At 30.3% G+C, this 16829-nt stretch overlaps 1 protein-coding gene across 2 annotated transcripts; it reads left to right on the forward strand.

The window, feature by feature from the left end:
* Positions 1-15040: 15040 nt before the first annotated feature.
* On the forward strand, positions 15041-16131 carry LOC112507268 (auxin-responsive protein SAUR71-like). 2 transcript variants are annotated; one of them, XM_025111777.1, is made up of 2 exons: positions 15041-15483; positions 15920-16131. In XM_025111777.1, the coding sequence occupies exons 1-2, from the start codon at positions 15092-15094 to the stop codon at positions 15927-15929; spliced, it is 402 nt and encodes a 133-aa protein (XP_024967545.1). In that variant the 5' UTR covers positions 15041-15091; the 3' UTR covers positions 15930-16131. The 2 variants fall into 2 exon arrangements, with proteins under 2 accessions (XP_024967545.1, XP_024967544.1); XM_025111776.1 differs by having other exon boundaries at positions 15868-15957.
* The last annotated feature ends 698 nt before the right edge of the window (positions 16132-16829 follow it).

Genomic DNA, 16829 nt, shown 5'->3' on the forward strand with positions numbered 1-16829 from the left:
TGGTGAAGATCTATTCTTATCCTTCTCACAATAACTTTCATTCTCACTGGAACCTGACCCTATTGTATAATATGCTTCTCCACAAGTACTTCACCTCCACTCGTTCGTTTTTCAATGTTGTATTGATCTTCTATTCACCCTTTTATCATGAGACATATCTCTATATACATATACAACCCTGCCCCAACTTTTGTCACTTATTTAGTAAAAATCATTTCAGGTTTTCTTATATAGACTATGAAGGTCTGACCCTATGACCTGAAGATTCTTTCTTCAAAATTCGATTCGGGTGAGGACTTTTCGTAGTCTCTATTATTGAAAAAAATGAACTGGTAAAGGGGTTTGTTGTTTTGGTTCCTTTTTTTATATATATTTAAGAAGTGGATATAGGTTTCAGGATTTTATTGTGAGTTTTAACGCTTTTTTGTTTCGAGGGTGTTCACGATGGCATGAAGCGAGTGTAATGTGTGAGAGAGGGAGAGACGATGAAGTGATGTTGTGCGATGGTGAAGAAAAGCAAGATGGTGGTGGAGAAACCCAGATCCATCACAACGAGGCAGTGGATGTGACGGTATTACAGGAAGGGGTGTTGGAGAATCACGATTAATCAGAGCAAACACACTTTTCAATAATAAGACAAAATGACTGAAATGTCCAGCAACTAACGGCAAAACAGATAAGGTAGTTAAGATCATGAGCCATTCTCAAAAGAAAAATGCATAGGACGGTATTATTCTTACACTTTTCGAGTCTGAAGGACCATTTCATAAATTTGTACAAACAAGGGCCAAAATTGTAATTTGCTTTAAAACCTACATACCCCATGGAATAAATATTTTGACAATATCCATCACCCAAATTGTACGGAACAATAATAGTTTGTGGGGGCTATTGGTTGATGGTGGCAAAATGACGCCACTTCCCATGGCATAGACGGACCTACATAAGTGCCATGGGTGGCACGTGCCACCGTATCGTTTCTCCGTCGAATGGTAAAAAATTTAGGTTTCGTGAACGGTGCAACCGTATTAATTTGTTGTGTGCCACCGTATGTATTTTGAAACTACAATGAGAACAAGTTTTATTTGGTTTAATTGGTTTGCAAGGCTTTTATTCCACCCTACACCCAATTCCGAATCATGTTAGTGTCATTTTCTTAGTCAAACGGTGCCACCGTTTGAAAAAAATTCCGTATATTTGTTTCTTATAGTCAAACGCTGTCACCGTTTGAAAAAAAATTCCTATATATTTTTTTCTTATGGTCAAATGGTGTCACCATTTAAAAAAAAAAATTTGGGTCCGCCCTGGTCCATAGGGTCCAGCATCCATGTCCACTACGCTGCAACCAAAAACCAAAAGTCAAAAGTCAAAAGTTTGTGGGCAAAAATTGAGGCTATGAGTTAATCGACCAAGTTTTCAGAATAACATGCCCACATTTAATGAAAATGAAGAGTATGTGGTCGTATTTGATGAATGTTTGAGTTATAGCTTGACCAGGGGTATTTTTGTAATTTTATAGGTACTAGAAGGATACTCGCACAATGCAGCGAAATATATTTCGATTTTTATGTTTCGTTTTATTTTTTTTGTCGCGGTTGATGTTATAATACAGTTTTATTTGATTTTAAGAAATAATGTTTTTATTTTTGAATAAAATATAAATATGAAGATATATAAAAAAAATATTGATATTAGTATCAAAATAACTATTTAAAATTTCTCTTTTTTGTGTATTTCTTTAATTCGTTTTTTTTGGTTTAATAATATAATTTTTTATAAAAATAATAATTAAGTATTTTGTTAGAACTCAATGATTATCGTAATTATATTTTAAGTTTTTTATATTTAAATGAGATGTTTATTTTCTATTTGATTATGTTTATCTGCAGTTAGTTATATGAATTCAAACATTAAACTTTAAKAAGTTGTACTTACGTATAATTTACTTGTAATCTTAAATTTTAAATAATATGTATAAATAAACAATACTTCATGCATAAAAAAAAATAGTTTTTAAGAGTTTTTGTCAAATACTTTATAATATAGTATAGATAAACCAATAAATTGAATGATTTGAATGTATGATTGATTTGTATTTATAGTCCATGTTCAACAGATTCTTATTTTGAAGAATCCAACATTGATTATAGTATTAAAATATTTCATTCATCTATTAAAATATTATTTATCTATCTAAATATTTATTTTCTAAGTTTTCTATTGGTTGTCTCACTTAATAATCATTCATCGGTTGTTCTCCATATTTGGAGAAAAAACCATTCTCTCTCCTACTTTCTATATTTTGAAGATAGTTTTGAGAAAGCTGTTGGAGCAATATATTGGCTCAAAAATCTCATTTTTCTCCACTTTGGATAAGTTGTTGAAGATGTTTTTTGCTGGCAAATGGGTGAGACCACTTTGCCTTAAAAGAAAACAAGTCTTAAACTGGATCTTATCCCCACAGGCTAGTTTCAATCGTTGAGTGAGCCAGAAAATGTCCTCTCACATTGATGTTCTGGAGGTGATTTCCGTGTGAGGGTAATTGAAGCTGTCGATAATCAACTTTTTTGCCCAAATTTATGATGGATGTTAAAATAATTATTTCATGACATGTATCATGTATGTACCAAGAAGGGGCAATTTTGACTTTTTAAATGCTTCGATAGGATTTTTACATAATTGTTTTTCTATTAATTTCGTAGTTTGGTTTGTCTCAGTAACCATGTATTGTTACGAACAAATTTGTAAAACGTGATTTTAATCAGCAATGGTTCTGTAATCAACATTGGTTTTGACGCATAAGTTACCTTCATTTTGTTTAGAGCAAATCATGACAGTAATATACTTTCAAAATATTTTTTATTAGAGTATTGTACTTTTAAAAATTCATCCGGTATAGTATTGGGTAATCTTTTAAATTAAATTTACCTTTTATATCAGGTTTTTTTTACCACTTCATCGTCCACATAGGCCGTCCACATGTATGATAGTGTTGATATAACATTTCTTAATATAGTATTGTATTTTTAAAGATACTTTATTATAACATCACAAATTTCTACTACAACATTGTACTTTTAGTTTTGATAATTTTTATCATTTAAACATTGTAAATTTAATCAAACATGTTTACTAAAAATTATAATATCATAAATTAAACATGTTTACATCTCTCTAAGTTAAATATTTTTTTTTATTAAATTACATCTCAAGTTAAATGTTACGTTTTTATTCCATCAGACATTAACTTTGGGTTTTCGAGTCGTTTTTTTACGAATGAGAGGGAAGGAAAGTCGTGTTCTCGAGTTTTTTAAGGAGTGAAAAAAAAGGAAAACGAAGAAAAATAATATTGATTTTCCTTTCAATTGTGGGGAAAATTTTAAAAAAAAGGAAAGCAAGGAAATAAAAACAGTTATAAATATTTATAAATTACATATCTATCTATTAGTTATAACCCAATGAAATATAAATAAGGATAATATTCTCAACCATCAAAATGGACTGTTGGTAAGCGTTTTTTACTACGTAATGAGTTTCTCTCTCACTTTTTACCAGGTAAGATTCTTATTCCTTGCTATACCTTTTACCAGGTAAGATTTTAGGTTCTTGCAATGCTCATTTAAAAAGTAAGTCACACACGGTAAGCGTTTAATACACCCTACAGCTTCATCCCAATGAATTGCGTTTGATACAAGAATTGATCTGGTACATTTTATTAGAGTTGATCTAAGATTAATCCAAAGATGAAAATATCTTCTTACCATTTTTACCATAACTTTTATTCTCACCAAAATCCAAACCAGCTATAAATGGCTTGTGTTTATATTAATGAAACTTTGTAAGATTTGGGTTGGGTTATGCCTTGATCTCTTCAAAAAATTTGAAAACCACATTTTTGGGCTTCTAAAAAGAATTTTATTGGGCTATCAAAATGGGCCGTAAGTAGGTTTGCTTTACATACAAGCCCATACCAAATACTTTGAGGTTTGGCCCTTCTTCTTGAGTTAAATCATTAATAACAAATATTTATGGGGTATTTGGTTCATAGAATTTGGTGGAATCGGAAGGAATTGGAATGTCCAAATCTTTGACCAAATTCCAAATACTATGTTTGGCTCACATAATTGATTTGAGGAATCTTTATAATTCCAACAAATTCCTTAAGTAATTGATTTCACAATTCCACCACATATACCACAGATTTCAAATTCCAATCCGACAAATTCATCGACGTTGTATCTCGATTTGCTCTGCTCTGCTATGCTCGATCTCGTTTAAAACTAAGAATGGCAACGGGCCAGGTTCGGGCCGGTTATTGGTATCCCCGTCCCCAAAACCGATAACTAAAACCGTCCCCGTGATCGTTCCGATCCCCGTCGGGGATCTTATCAGGGATCCCCATAGGGTCCCCGCGGTTTTCCCCATCCCCGTTGGGGAACCCGTTAAGGTAAAAATCCTCTTTTTTCCGTTCATCGTTTGTTATAACCGAACCTGAAACCGAAACCCGAAACAGATCTAAAAAACTTACAATATGTTAATTTTCACAACTAAAAATAAATTACAATTTTTTAATGATACAAGTTTAAATGTCTCAAACATAATCGAACCAATTATAAACAACGTATTATATTACAATATAAAACTAAACAGAACTTCAACATCATACAACTAAAATCACGATTTCACAATTCGACAAATAAACTAGATTTTTTCGTGAGCCTTATTTGGGTTGTTGAAGTAAAGTGGATAAAAGTTTTTTAAAATTTAATGTTACTATTTTCTTCTAATGATATTATATATATATATATATATATATATATTAATATATATTAATATATATACACATATCAGGCCGGGCCGGGCCGGGCCGATGATCACCATCCCCGCCCCCGTTAAAATCCCCGAATTTGTCCCTGATCCCCACCCCGTCCCCAAACCCGGCCCGAAAGTTTCGATTTTCGGTTTTCACCATAGGTTTGGGTTTTTTTGCCATCCCTATTCAAAGCTGCTCGATCTCATTCACTCTGCTCGATCTGGTATGCTCGACCCCCCCCTCTCTCTCTCTCTCGCTCTCGTTCTTTCCATCCTAAAAATAATTTTCTTGAAATACCATCTATGTATTTTTCTCATTAAATTCCGTGAACGAAACAAAAAAATTCCAATTTCGTTAAGAATTCCATTCCAATTCCATTCCAATTCCATCCAACCAAACGCAATCAAAAGACATGGTCAAATTCCATCAAATTTCATTCCATTCCCTCAAAGTCAAATTCATTTGATGAATTCCAATTCCATCGAATTCCATTCTACGAACCAAACGTCCTGTTATATTCTCTAAATTATGTGAAAGACTTCTATCTAGAGGTGTGTAGAAAATCAGTCGATCCAATTGGAACCGACTGATCCAATAAGAACCGACAGACCATAATTGGATATCCAATTGTAATTGGATCGGATCGAATTAAAATTTTCAACATCTAATTTGGATTGGTCGGTTCTCGTATAGCAGTCCAGAACCGACCAAAACAGAACCGAACCGATCAACATCCAATTTCCCATCCAATTAATCATCTGATAATTATCCAGTTGTCCATCTAACCATTATCCAACTATCATCCAGTTAATTTATTTTCAAATTGCTTAAATTGGAATTTTCTTTATGTGAGGCTTTGAATTTTTAACTTCCCTTTGTTGGTTTTAACACATATTAAAAATGATTAATCAATTTATATCATTGTTGGAGAATTGGATTGAATAACACACTTGATAGATCTAATCCCAACGGACCATCCATTGGATATCGAATAAAAGTATCCAATGGATGGAACAGAACCGATTCAATCATTCGTTGAATTGGATTGGATCGGATCGGTTTTTCGATGTTAATCGGATCGAATCGGTTGGCAAAATCCAACATCTAATGAATGATTGGATCGGTTCAGTTTCTCTCACATCCAATGAATGTCAACCAATGAAGAACCCTACTTCTATCATTCGATGTATTTTTTGTATTAAAATTTATAACGTTTGACTTGATATGTAACAAATTAAATAAAATATAATGTTATTGGTAACAAAAAAAATTCGAGTCTGTTTGGTTTGTCAAATTCAGTAGGATTTGGAACTGAATTTTATTATAAACTCCTGTTTGGTTTGAAAAAAGTTTGGATCTAAAATCTCGAATTACAGTGAAATCCTATCATGTCAAATAATAAACCCATTAATTTCAGTTGTTTTCATTGCATATTTACCTAACATTTTCCATCAAATCTGTTCTAATCTCACAATCGCCTCCTTATCTAACCGAAACTGATTACTTATAAAAAAATTACAGATAAAAAATTCATTCCAAATTCTACAAACCAAATAAGATTTATTGAATAACAGAATTCAACCTTATTTCAAATCCTACAAACCGAAAAAACCAAAAATTCCAAATCCCTCCAATTTTAAATCTTTCCACAGTATCAGAATCCCCCAAAGAGATTACGTCAAACCAAAGGAGTCCTTAAAATAATCAAAATAACTGGTATTTTGTAGCAATGGACCCATTTGGATTGCAGGATTTAATAGTATTTGGTAGGATTCAGAATTAAATTCTATTCTGATCTTGTGTTTGGTTTGATTATAACTTTGGATCTGAAATACCGAGATTTCAATAAAATCCCACAACCAACAGATTTAGAAATCTTTTGGGCATTGATAATTTCATTACCCTCAGTAGCAAGATCGTGTCCCTCGTTACGAGTATGTACACATGCTTCTAGAGCTACTCGATTAGCTACGGCTCCATATGCGTTTCCCCAACGGTGCCATAAAGTTCCGCCACCGAACTGTAGTATGGAATCATTCCCAAAGATTTCGGTCAAATATCTATCATTTCAAATCGAAGTCCATTGGATTTCAACTGTTCCAATTGTATCTCAACCTCGACTTTTTTCTCAAATCTGCTTTAATTTCTACATCAAATCCATATCTCAGGTTCAACTCCAAAGAAGAATAAAAATTCCCTTGTGACCACAGAAGTTCAAATACGGTGACTCCAAGCTATCTGTAAAGCAGGTGGTCGCCTAGGGATTAGTTGGCTCGCATAGCGGGTTAAATATCCAGATTAATAAAAAAAAATTGTCATAATATTCTTGAAAAATAAATAAAATTAAAATACTTTTTGAGACGAAAATACCCTTCCTCCATCAACGATTGTTGAGAATGGCGTAATTTTGGAAATATTGGGCCCACAACACCCTTTAAGTCGTTACTCTTTGTCCTCTTCTTGTAAGGCTTTTGTATAAATCAAGGGAAACAAAGACTCGTGACCCCTTTTAGACTTTCATTTTTTTTGCTTCAATTTTGTTTCTATATTTTTAATTGTTTTTTGTCTCCGTAAAAATCGTAACATTTAAATAAATACATCGAACGATGTAGTTTCTCGTGATTATGTTGTGGGTCCGTTAAACCCGACATGCAAACCAACAATGCAAACAACGATTGCAAGTGACGATGTTTGTCGGATACGAGTCTGAAACTGGAGTTTGTCAGCTATAAAACGTTGTTAGTCTATCTGTGAGACTTCGTGAGAAAGGAAGAAAACGTCTGGGGTGGCTATTTAAATAGCGATGGACCCGGTTAGTCTGATACTGAATGTGAATGATAAGTCGTTTAATCATGCGGATTTGGGAAAATGTTCGAAGGGTTATGTGAACAGTGACAAACCCTGTTCTTTTTTTTGTTCTTTTATAGAATATGCATGTGCATCCCAATGACAACATAGTCTGATATATTGCGTGAATAACAGGTGGTTGACAATATGGTTTCCGGGCATTTTTGGCGTTTGCTATTATCTCTCTTTATATAGGAACATAGTTGTCATCTCATGTAGCTGAAGTGAAAACACACAGATATCGGCTGAATTGAATGACGATTTATTCGTGATTGTCCGTTGTTATTGATGGTGTAAATCAGTCAAGCTTGTCGACTATCAAAGGAAAGTCCCGTTCATACCATCAATTGGTTATACCGATACATGTCTACACTATATTATAAAGCATTTGACAAAAACTCTTAAAACTTATTTTTTTATATACATGAAGTACTGTTTATTGATGCATATTACTTAAATTCAAGATTACAAATAAATTGTGCGTAAATACAACATATTAAAGTTCTATGTTTGAATTCGTGTAACTAACTGCAGATAAACATAATTAAATATAGGATAAACATCGCATCTTAAATATAAAAAATTTAAAATATAATTAAGATAATTATTGAATTTTAACAAAATACTTAATTATTATCCTTATAAAAAGTTATGTTATTAAAACAAAAATTACTTCATTATTAAACATAAATTAAATTATAATAAAAAAACGAATTAAAGAAATTACACAAAAAATGGAAACTTTTAAATACTTAGTTTGATACTAATATCAATATATTTTTTTGAAAATTTTATGATATCTTTATATTTATATTTTATTAAAAAATAAAAACATTATCGTTTTTTCAAAACCACATAAACCATATTATAACATCGACAAAGACAAAAAAATAAAACCGAACATTAAAATTGAGATGTATTTCACTATATTGTACGAGTACCATTCTATTTCTAGTACATACTAAACAAAGTACTGTGTAGAATCTTATCACTTAATACCACTTATTTTTTTCATGATAATAATTGACAAATAGCTAAACTTTTCAAAAAGAAAAAAAAATCCTGTGACAAGTGAACAATATAATATTAGTGGGTAAAATAGTAATTATATTTAAATTTTTGAGAAAATTAATCAAATATCTGTTTCTTTTCGACAGTAATATGTTTCAAGTGAAAAATTCTGTAACATATTCACGACTTAGCAGTTAACAGAAAATCCAAGAATTCCATTTTTCTTCTTGCTCTAGTAGCTGGCAAAGGCCAATCGAGAGGGGAGAACGAATGGCTTAGGTAGCAGTGACGTATGTGTGTGTGTGTATATATATATATATATATTTAATGTTTGATTGAAGTTGTATTTAGATTTTTTGTTTAAAACTTATGTTATATTTCATCAATTATTACTGAAATATTTATAAATTAAAATAGAAAATATTAAACCATAAACATAGGTTTATAGTTTTGGAGGTTGTTTGTTTACCTTTAATAGCCCCATCAAGAGTCAGTCTTCGAGTCGTTAAGAATTAAATTTTGTTTAGTAAAAAAAAGTCTATCTTTTAATGGCTTTAAAATTCTCTGAATGATTTTGTATCTTAGGTCTCATTTAATTATTTAACGTTCTAATTTTATTCTAAACAATTACTAAATAATCATATTTCATTTTACATTATATCATAAAAGTCTCTTAATTATTCTGCATCAAACCAGTTAATAACTATCAAACAACCCCTTGCTTATTAACATGTTCCATGATATATGTGAATGCATATAATATATTTTTATATAATTTGTGTTGTTTAATTGAATTTTGATTCTTCGTAACAAAAGGTCAAAGATGGTCAATGGGTTGAGCCCAAAATTCAAAAAGAGGCCTCGAGAGGATCAATGACGATGGATTTTAACGGTGTGGATAAAAACTACTTTTTTAATTTAAATATAAATATAAATATTCATAATAAAAATAATATATATCTTTAAAAATATGTAATTATTTTGTACCTTTAAATAATCACATAAGAGTTTTATCATTGATAATTGAGAGAGAGAAACTTTTTAGTGACGTTTGTTATTTAATAGGTGTTGAAGTCTGAAATTTTATTTCACTTCTGATTAATAAGAGGTGATGTTGAAGTATGAAATCTGAATCAATAAAATTGTTTGTTTTTATAAATTGATAAACGTTTGAATTTGTTTAAATTATATATTTTACCTATTAAAAATTTATAGTGTTGAATTTATAAACAAGTTTATACAATTTCAAATATTTATTCATCATCTTTACGAAATTTAAATCTAAATCATATAATTAGCATTCATTTAAATGAATATATATCATGAACGGTATTTAACACATTTAAATCATATTAAAATACATCAATTGTGAAATGTGAGGATTGCTATGGTAAGGATCAATTGAGAGAAATGATCGATTAAGATTAATCAATTGAGAAACGCCGTTGTTGAGGGTTTGAAGAACAATAATAGGCAAATAGGAGGTGAGGTTGATAACTTATACCAGATAAAATGACAATAAAACATAAGTGTCTCTGAAAAATTGAAAACAAACAAACAGTCTGAATGGTCTTAACTCTTAACGAATCAGACATAAGAGGCTGATAAGAGTTTTTCTATTAAAAAAACAGAGAATTATGTCTTCTAATTGCAGGTTTTGATATCGCGAACTTACTCCATGTTAATGGCTTTTGTTTGATCAATTTAAGCATCAGATTCGAATGTAATTGCTTAATTGGTTGATTGATTACGCCAATCGGCGTGATTTGATGATTTCAAGCTACTTAATTTTTGCCCTAATTGGTGGTGGCTTTTGGGTTTGGATCGAGTTTTCAGGGTTTATGAAAAAGGACAGAACAGGTCCACCAAGTTCTTTTCGTTTTTCACTTTTGGCACATGTTCAGAATTCGTCACTCATTCTAATAGTTCCATTAAGAGACAACATCTAAATTGTTAAGAGGTGAATCTTGTTTGACAAAAAAAAATCTGTCTCTTGATGGTTCTAAAACCCTCTGCTTGATTTTGTACCCTGAACCTCTCTTAACCATTCAACGTCCTAATTTCATTGTAAACAATTACCACTTAATCATTCTGCACCAAACCATTCAGCAACTGTCAAACAGCCCTTATTACCAACCACTTTAGGAAAATGAGTGTATTTAATTATATTACATTGATTTATTGATAACTGGTATCGAATAAGCATGAGAATGATCAAGAATCTTACGTCATAATAAAAACAACAAAGACCTATAATCTTATCTGATAATAAACATAGTAAGGATCACGAATTTTATTATGATAATAAATATAACAAGTACTGAGAATCTTACCTGCTAATAAATATAGTAAGGACCAAAAATTTTACCCAGTAAATGAGTTAGAAGACTATTACCATATTAATGTTTACCAACAATCAATTTTGATGGGTGAAAATGTTACCTGATAAGAAAATGATGGTTGATAACTCTTGTAAGCATTGATAAACGACCCCTTATTCCCTTGCTTCTATAAAAATCAACGATCTTAATGTATCATTATACGCGACAAGTGCATAATTAAACAAATGAGAACCTTAAAACATATACAAATCATGGGACACAGTGAATTATGTGTTGTTTCATATTACGAAACAACAAATAAATGTAAAACAAGAATATTTGAAACAATATCTTAAAACGCAGATGAAAAAGAATTCATCTGAGGGAATATATTGTTACTGGTTTTTATAAGCTTATAATATTTCTTGTGATACTCACATGATTGGGCCCCACGTAAGATATTCAATTTCAATTATATGTGACGTAAAAATTGTCTTGATAGACTGTAATCATTGTGAAAATAATAATTAAAAAATGGGAACGAACAATGTAAAGAGTTGTTCATATATTTTATATGTACGTTGGATACAAAACCCGTGCTAAGTTAACGGAATTCGATCAATCATTTCATAAGGTATTATCATTTTATGTCAAAATCATATTCATTGATCGAAGCAAACATGTTTTTTTGTTATTTTATACTCTTTTGTAAGGATACGTTTAATATATATATATATATATATATATAGAGAGAGAGAGAGAGAGAGGGGTGAGTTATTATACAACCTCTTATATTTGTACAACCAATACAATTCAATCTCAACCGTTCATTTAATTTGATGAATATGTAATTTCATAGAAATTTTGATTGTTTTATAATATAAAGTATTGATCATAATTAATGAACCTTATTCAYCTTCCATAAATATTTAAATCATAATAAATGAACTCTCAACATTTTCATAAATATTTCAATTTATTGAGTTGCAATGGTTGTACAAATGTGATATATATATATATATAGGGTATATTTCAAATGCAACCATGTCCATTTGTACAACCAATGCAATCCAATCAATTGAGATATTTATGAAAATGATGAGAGTTCATTTATTATGATTTGGATATTTATGAAAAATGACTAGGGTTCATTAATTATGATCAATACTTTATATTAGGAAACAATTAAAACTTTTATGAAATCACATATTTATCAAATTAAATGGATGGTTGAGATTGAGTTGTATTCGTTGTACAAATGTAAAATGTTGTATAATAACTCACCTCTCTCTCTCTCTCTCTCTCTCTATATATATATATATATATAAGTATGAAACATCAGCGAAGTAAAATTAATTGAGTGCGAAAAAAATATACTTCTTTGTGACGGAACAACAATTGTACAACATAATAATTATGCCCACTAAATTTATTAGAGCTGATGTGATGGAATATCTCATTTGATGGAATATCTCATTTGTCCAGGGTTCAATTCCAGCCATACATAATAATTATGCCCACTAAATTTATTAGAGCTGATTTCTTACGGTTACAATTTTCCGGGATTAGTCCGGACATAACTTGAGACACCCTTAAAAAATAGATTGAACAAAATTCAGAAAATGAGAATTTTTTTAGTAAATTACTAAAATATCTACGTGAAACAAAAATCCTATTAGAACATCTCCAATAGGTTCTCTAAAATAAAGATTTTAGATACTTTTGTTTGAATAGATTTTTCAAAATCTTTTCTTAAATAAAGAAAATATGAGAGAGAAGGAAATTTCCAAATTTGGAGGTTTTTCTCAAAATGATTACTTATGAGAGTGAAATGGTATTTTTACTGATTCTACGGATAAAACTGCTTGAAATTATATGTCTATGAAAGAGAAATGATATCTTATGAGTTGTATTAAGTACTTCAGTAATATAATTAATTGTGTAATCAATTATTTTGAAGATTTTGATTTTGGAGATGAATTAAGAGCATATCTAATAGATTCTCAGTAGAGAAGTTGAAAATTTTGGAGAGTTTTATACTCCAATAAATTCTCCAAAATGCAAAAAGTAAGAGAGAGAAAATAAAATTTCCAAATATGGAAAACTTTCCAAAAATAACTACTTATAAAATCTATATTATATTATAAAGCATTTGACAAAAACTTTTAAAAACTATATTTTATATATAAAATACTGTATATTGATGCATATTACTTAAAATTCAAGATTACTAGTAAATTATGCATAAATACAACTTATTAAAGCTTCATGTTTGAATTCGTGTAACTAACTGCGGATAAACATGATTAAATAGATGATAAACATCTCATCTTAAAATATAAAAAATCTAAAATATAATTAAGATAATGATTGAGTTCTAACAAAATAGTTAGTTATTATCTTTATAAGAAAATTATATTATTAAACCAAATATAAATTACTTTTTTATTAAACCTNAAAATTATATTATTAAACCAAATATAAATTACTTTTTTATTAAACCTAAAATAAATTATAATAAAAAAATTGAATTAAAAAATTACACAAAAAATAAGAATTTTAAATAGTTAATTTGATACTAATATCGATATACTTTTGTCCAATTTTTATGATATCTTCAAGTTTATATTTTTTCAAAAATAAAAACATTATCGTTTTTTCAAAATCACATAAGACCATACTATAACATTGAATGAGATAAAGAATAAAATGAAATATTAAAATTAAAATATATCTCGCTGTATTACACCAGTACCTTTCTAGTCATCATAATGCTATTTTAGTATCACCACGAATAAGAGTTTTGAAATTAAGGTGACGTTTGTTTTTTAAGAGGTGTTGAATTCTGAAAGTCTTATTTCACTTCTGATTAATAAGATGTGGTGTTGATGTCTGAAATTTGAATCAACAAAACTGTTTGTTTTTTGTAAACTGAATACTGTCTGAATTTGTTTAAATTGTCTATTTTACTGATTAGAAAATTATAATGTTAAATTTATAGATAAATTTATACAATTTCACATATTTATTCATCATCATTACGAAATTTATATTTAAATTATATAATTAGCATTCATTTAAACGAAAATATGTCATTAACAGTATTTAACACATTTAAATCCTATTAAAATACACCAATTGAAAGATGTGAGGATGGATTTGGTAATGATCGATTGAGATAGATAATCGATTAAGATTAATCAATTGAGAAACATTGTTGCTAAAGGTTTCAAGAACAATAAGAGGCAAATAAGAGATTGGTTTAACTCTTACCAGATAAGACGATAATAAGATATAAAGCGCCTCTGAAAAATTGAAAAAAACAAACAGTCTAAATGACCCAATATCTTAACGAATCAGACATAAGAGGCTAATGAGAGGTTTTTTTTCAAAAAACAAACAAGGCCTAAATCTCTACGAGAAAAAAACAATATTTTATTAGATGTATTGAATATTTTAATATTATAGTTGATATTAAATGAAAATTCTGTTCGAGTGAGTGATTTTTTTTTTTTTTTGAGATTTTGATTTTTGAATCTCTAATTTAAATAAAATTTCAAGAATCTGTTGAAGATAATCCAGTATTTGATAATTTCTTACTTCAGTCTAGTTTAGTCCCATTAAATTCTATCTGTGTACCATAATAAGATTGATAATCCGTTTACCCGAACATTTGCTCATATTTAATGGTAAGATTCAACATTATCACTAAGCTTACTTGGTAAGATTTTAGTTCATAAAAATAACATCGTATGTAACAATTTATCGGTAAATACTAACGAGATAAGAGACGTCGTTATTCTCACTTACTGGACAAGACTCTCGTCATTTACCATCATTTCTACCAGATAAAATTCTTGATTCTTATCATATTTATTGATAAAGCAAAGTGATTTGATAAATGTTAAATAAGGAAATAAATAAAATAATAATATAAATAAATAAGTGACAATTGTACCTGGCAGGTACCCCTACCTGTACGCACATCCTTCTTTCCACCTGTATATTTATACTCGCATTTGCCCACCACTTCTCTCTCCCATTCACACACACAAACACACACTTGGCCCCTTCACCTCAACAAGCGACAGAATATACCATGAAGAAGTTGATTCGCCGCCTCTCTCGCGTCGCCGACTCATCTCCCTACTCTCTCTTACGATCGGAAACTCGTTCTTCACCTACCGTTGCACCTCGTCTCTGCCAATCCTTCCGATTAGCCAAATCACGCCGCTCCGCCGCCGTACCAGAGGGACATCTACCGGTCTATGTCGGAGAAGAGATGGAACGATTCGTGGTGAGTGCAGACCTATTAAACCACCCGATTTTCATCAATTTGCTCAATAAATCTGCTCAAGAGTACGGTTACGAACAAAAAGGCGTCCTTCGGATCCCTTGCCATGTCCTCGTTTTCGAACGTGTTCTCGAAGCTTTACGAGCAGGAAAAGAAGCGTCTCACAACCTACAAGAGCTTATTTCCGATGAATTCCTGTAATAGTTCGATGTTCTTTTAGTTTTTTTTGCCTAATCGATTATCTTGCCAAATAGTGAGGTTAGGTCAGATCGGTTGATGATGATTTACAAAATTATCGAATCAAATCAAATCGGTTTTTAGTTTGGCTTGTATATACACAACAACTTCAATTCCTCCTTTTGTGGAGGTAATTTCGTCAGTAAAATCTGTGTTTTCTGCTGATTGATTTCGTACAGATTCATTGCTCCCGTTTGATTTATGTGTTTAATTATCATAAACTTGGCTTATAGCCGATTAGTTCTTCAAATCTGGCGATCATAACAATGCTTGTTTTAGAATTCTGATATTGAATCGTCTCGTTTACATTTTCTATTAATTATGATTATGTTCGTGTATTGAAGGACAAGCTAATAATGTGATTTGGTGGAAAATCTGTGTCTGGAATGGTATCAGGAGAGTGTAGAAAACAAGGTTCTGGTACTTGACTTGAGAGTAGAAAGGAAGGAACAGGAGTGACACCGAAGACCGACGATAAAAAAGGTGTGTTGGAGGTTCCTCTTTCGCTTGGACAGAGGCTACGGAATGTGTCACGTCATTGAGAAAGGTGCCCTTCCGACCGTTTTCTCTAATTTCCGTGGCTCCATGTCTCAGACTTCCGTATTGCACGGTGCGTTGAAAATTATTTTATTACTTTTCTTTTTCCAATTTTTTTAAATATTTTCTCAATATAATTTTATATTTTTTATTTTAAAATTATCCTAAATAAAAATATTTATTTTGTATTTAAAAAGTTGCTAATTTTTTAGGATCTTGTAATTATTACATTTTTAACTAATAATAAGAAATATGTAGATGTTTAATTTAATATTTATTTTAGGACAAACTAAAATATAAATGCAAACACTTATTTTAAGACAAAAAGTAATTACTTTTTGGCTGTTTACAAATTTTTTACCTGGTAAATACTTACTGATAGAAGTCACCACCTTTACTTATCATGTTTAGGTAACATTCTCGACTATTAAAATAAATTGTCGGTAAGCTTTTTTTGTCCAGTAAACGTTTACTGGATAAAGTCTTCTTTTTCACATACCAGGTAAAATTATCGGTCCTTTTATTGAGTAAAATCCTCAATTATTATTACGTCTTTTATCAGGTAAGATTCTCAGTGTTTGTCATATTCAATCGGTTAGGTAAGTAACACACACAGTTAATCGGCCCCTTAAATGTGAGATGAATAAACCCATTAAAATATCTCCAATGAGTACGTTATATTTTCTCTCTTTTCTTTCAAATTTGGTTAATTTTAATAATTTTGGAGGAGAGTTTAACATAGTTGTTGGAGTAAATTTTTTCCATGCCG

This window comes from Cynara cardunculus, assembly GCF_001531365.2.
Source record: "Cynara cardunculus var. scolymus isolate 2C chromosome LG 2, CcrdV1, whole genome shotgun sequence".
NCBI classification, from domain to species: Eukaryota; Viridiplantae; Streptophyta; class Magnoliopsida; order Asterales; family Asteraceae; genus Cynara; species Cynara cardunculus.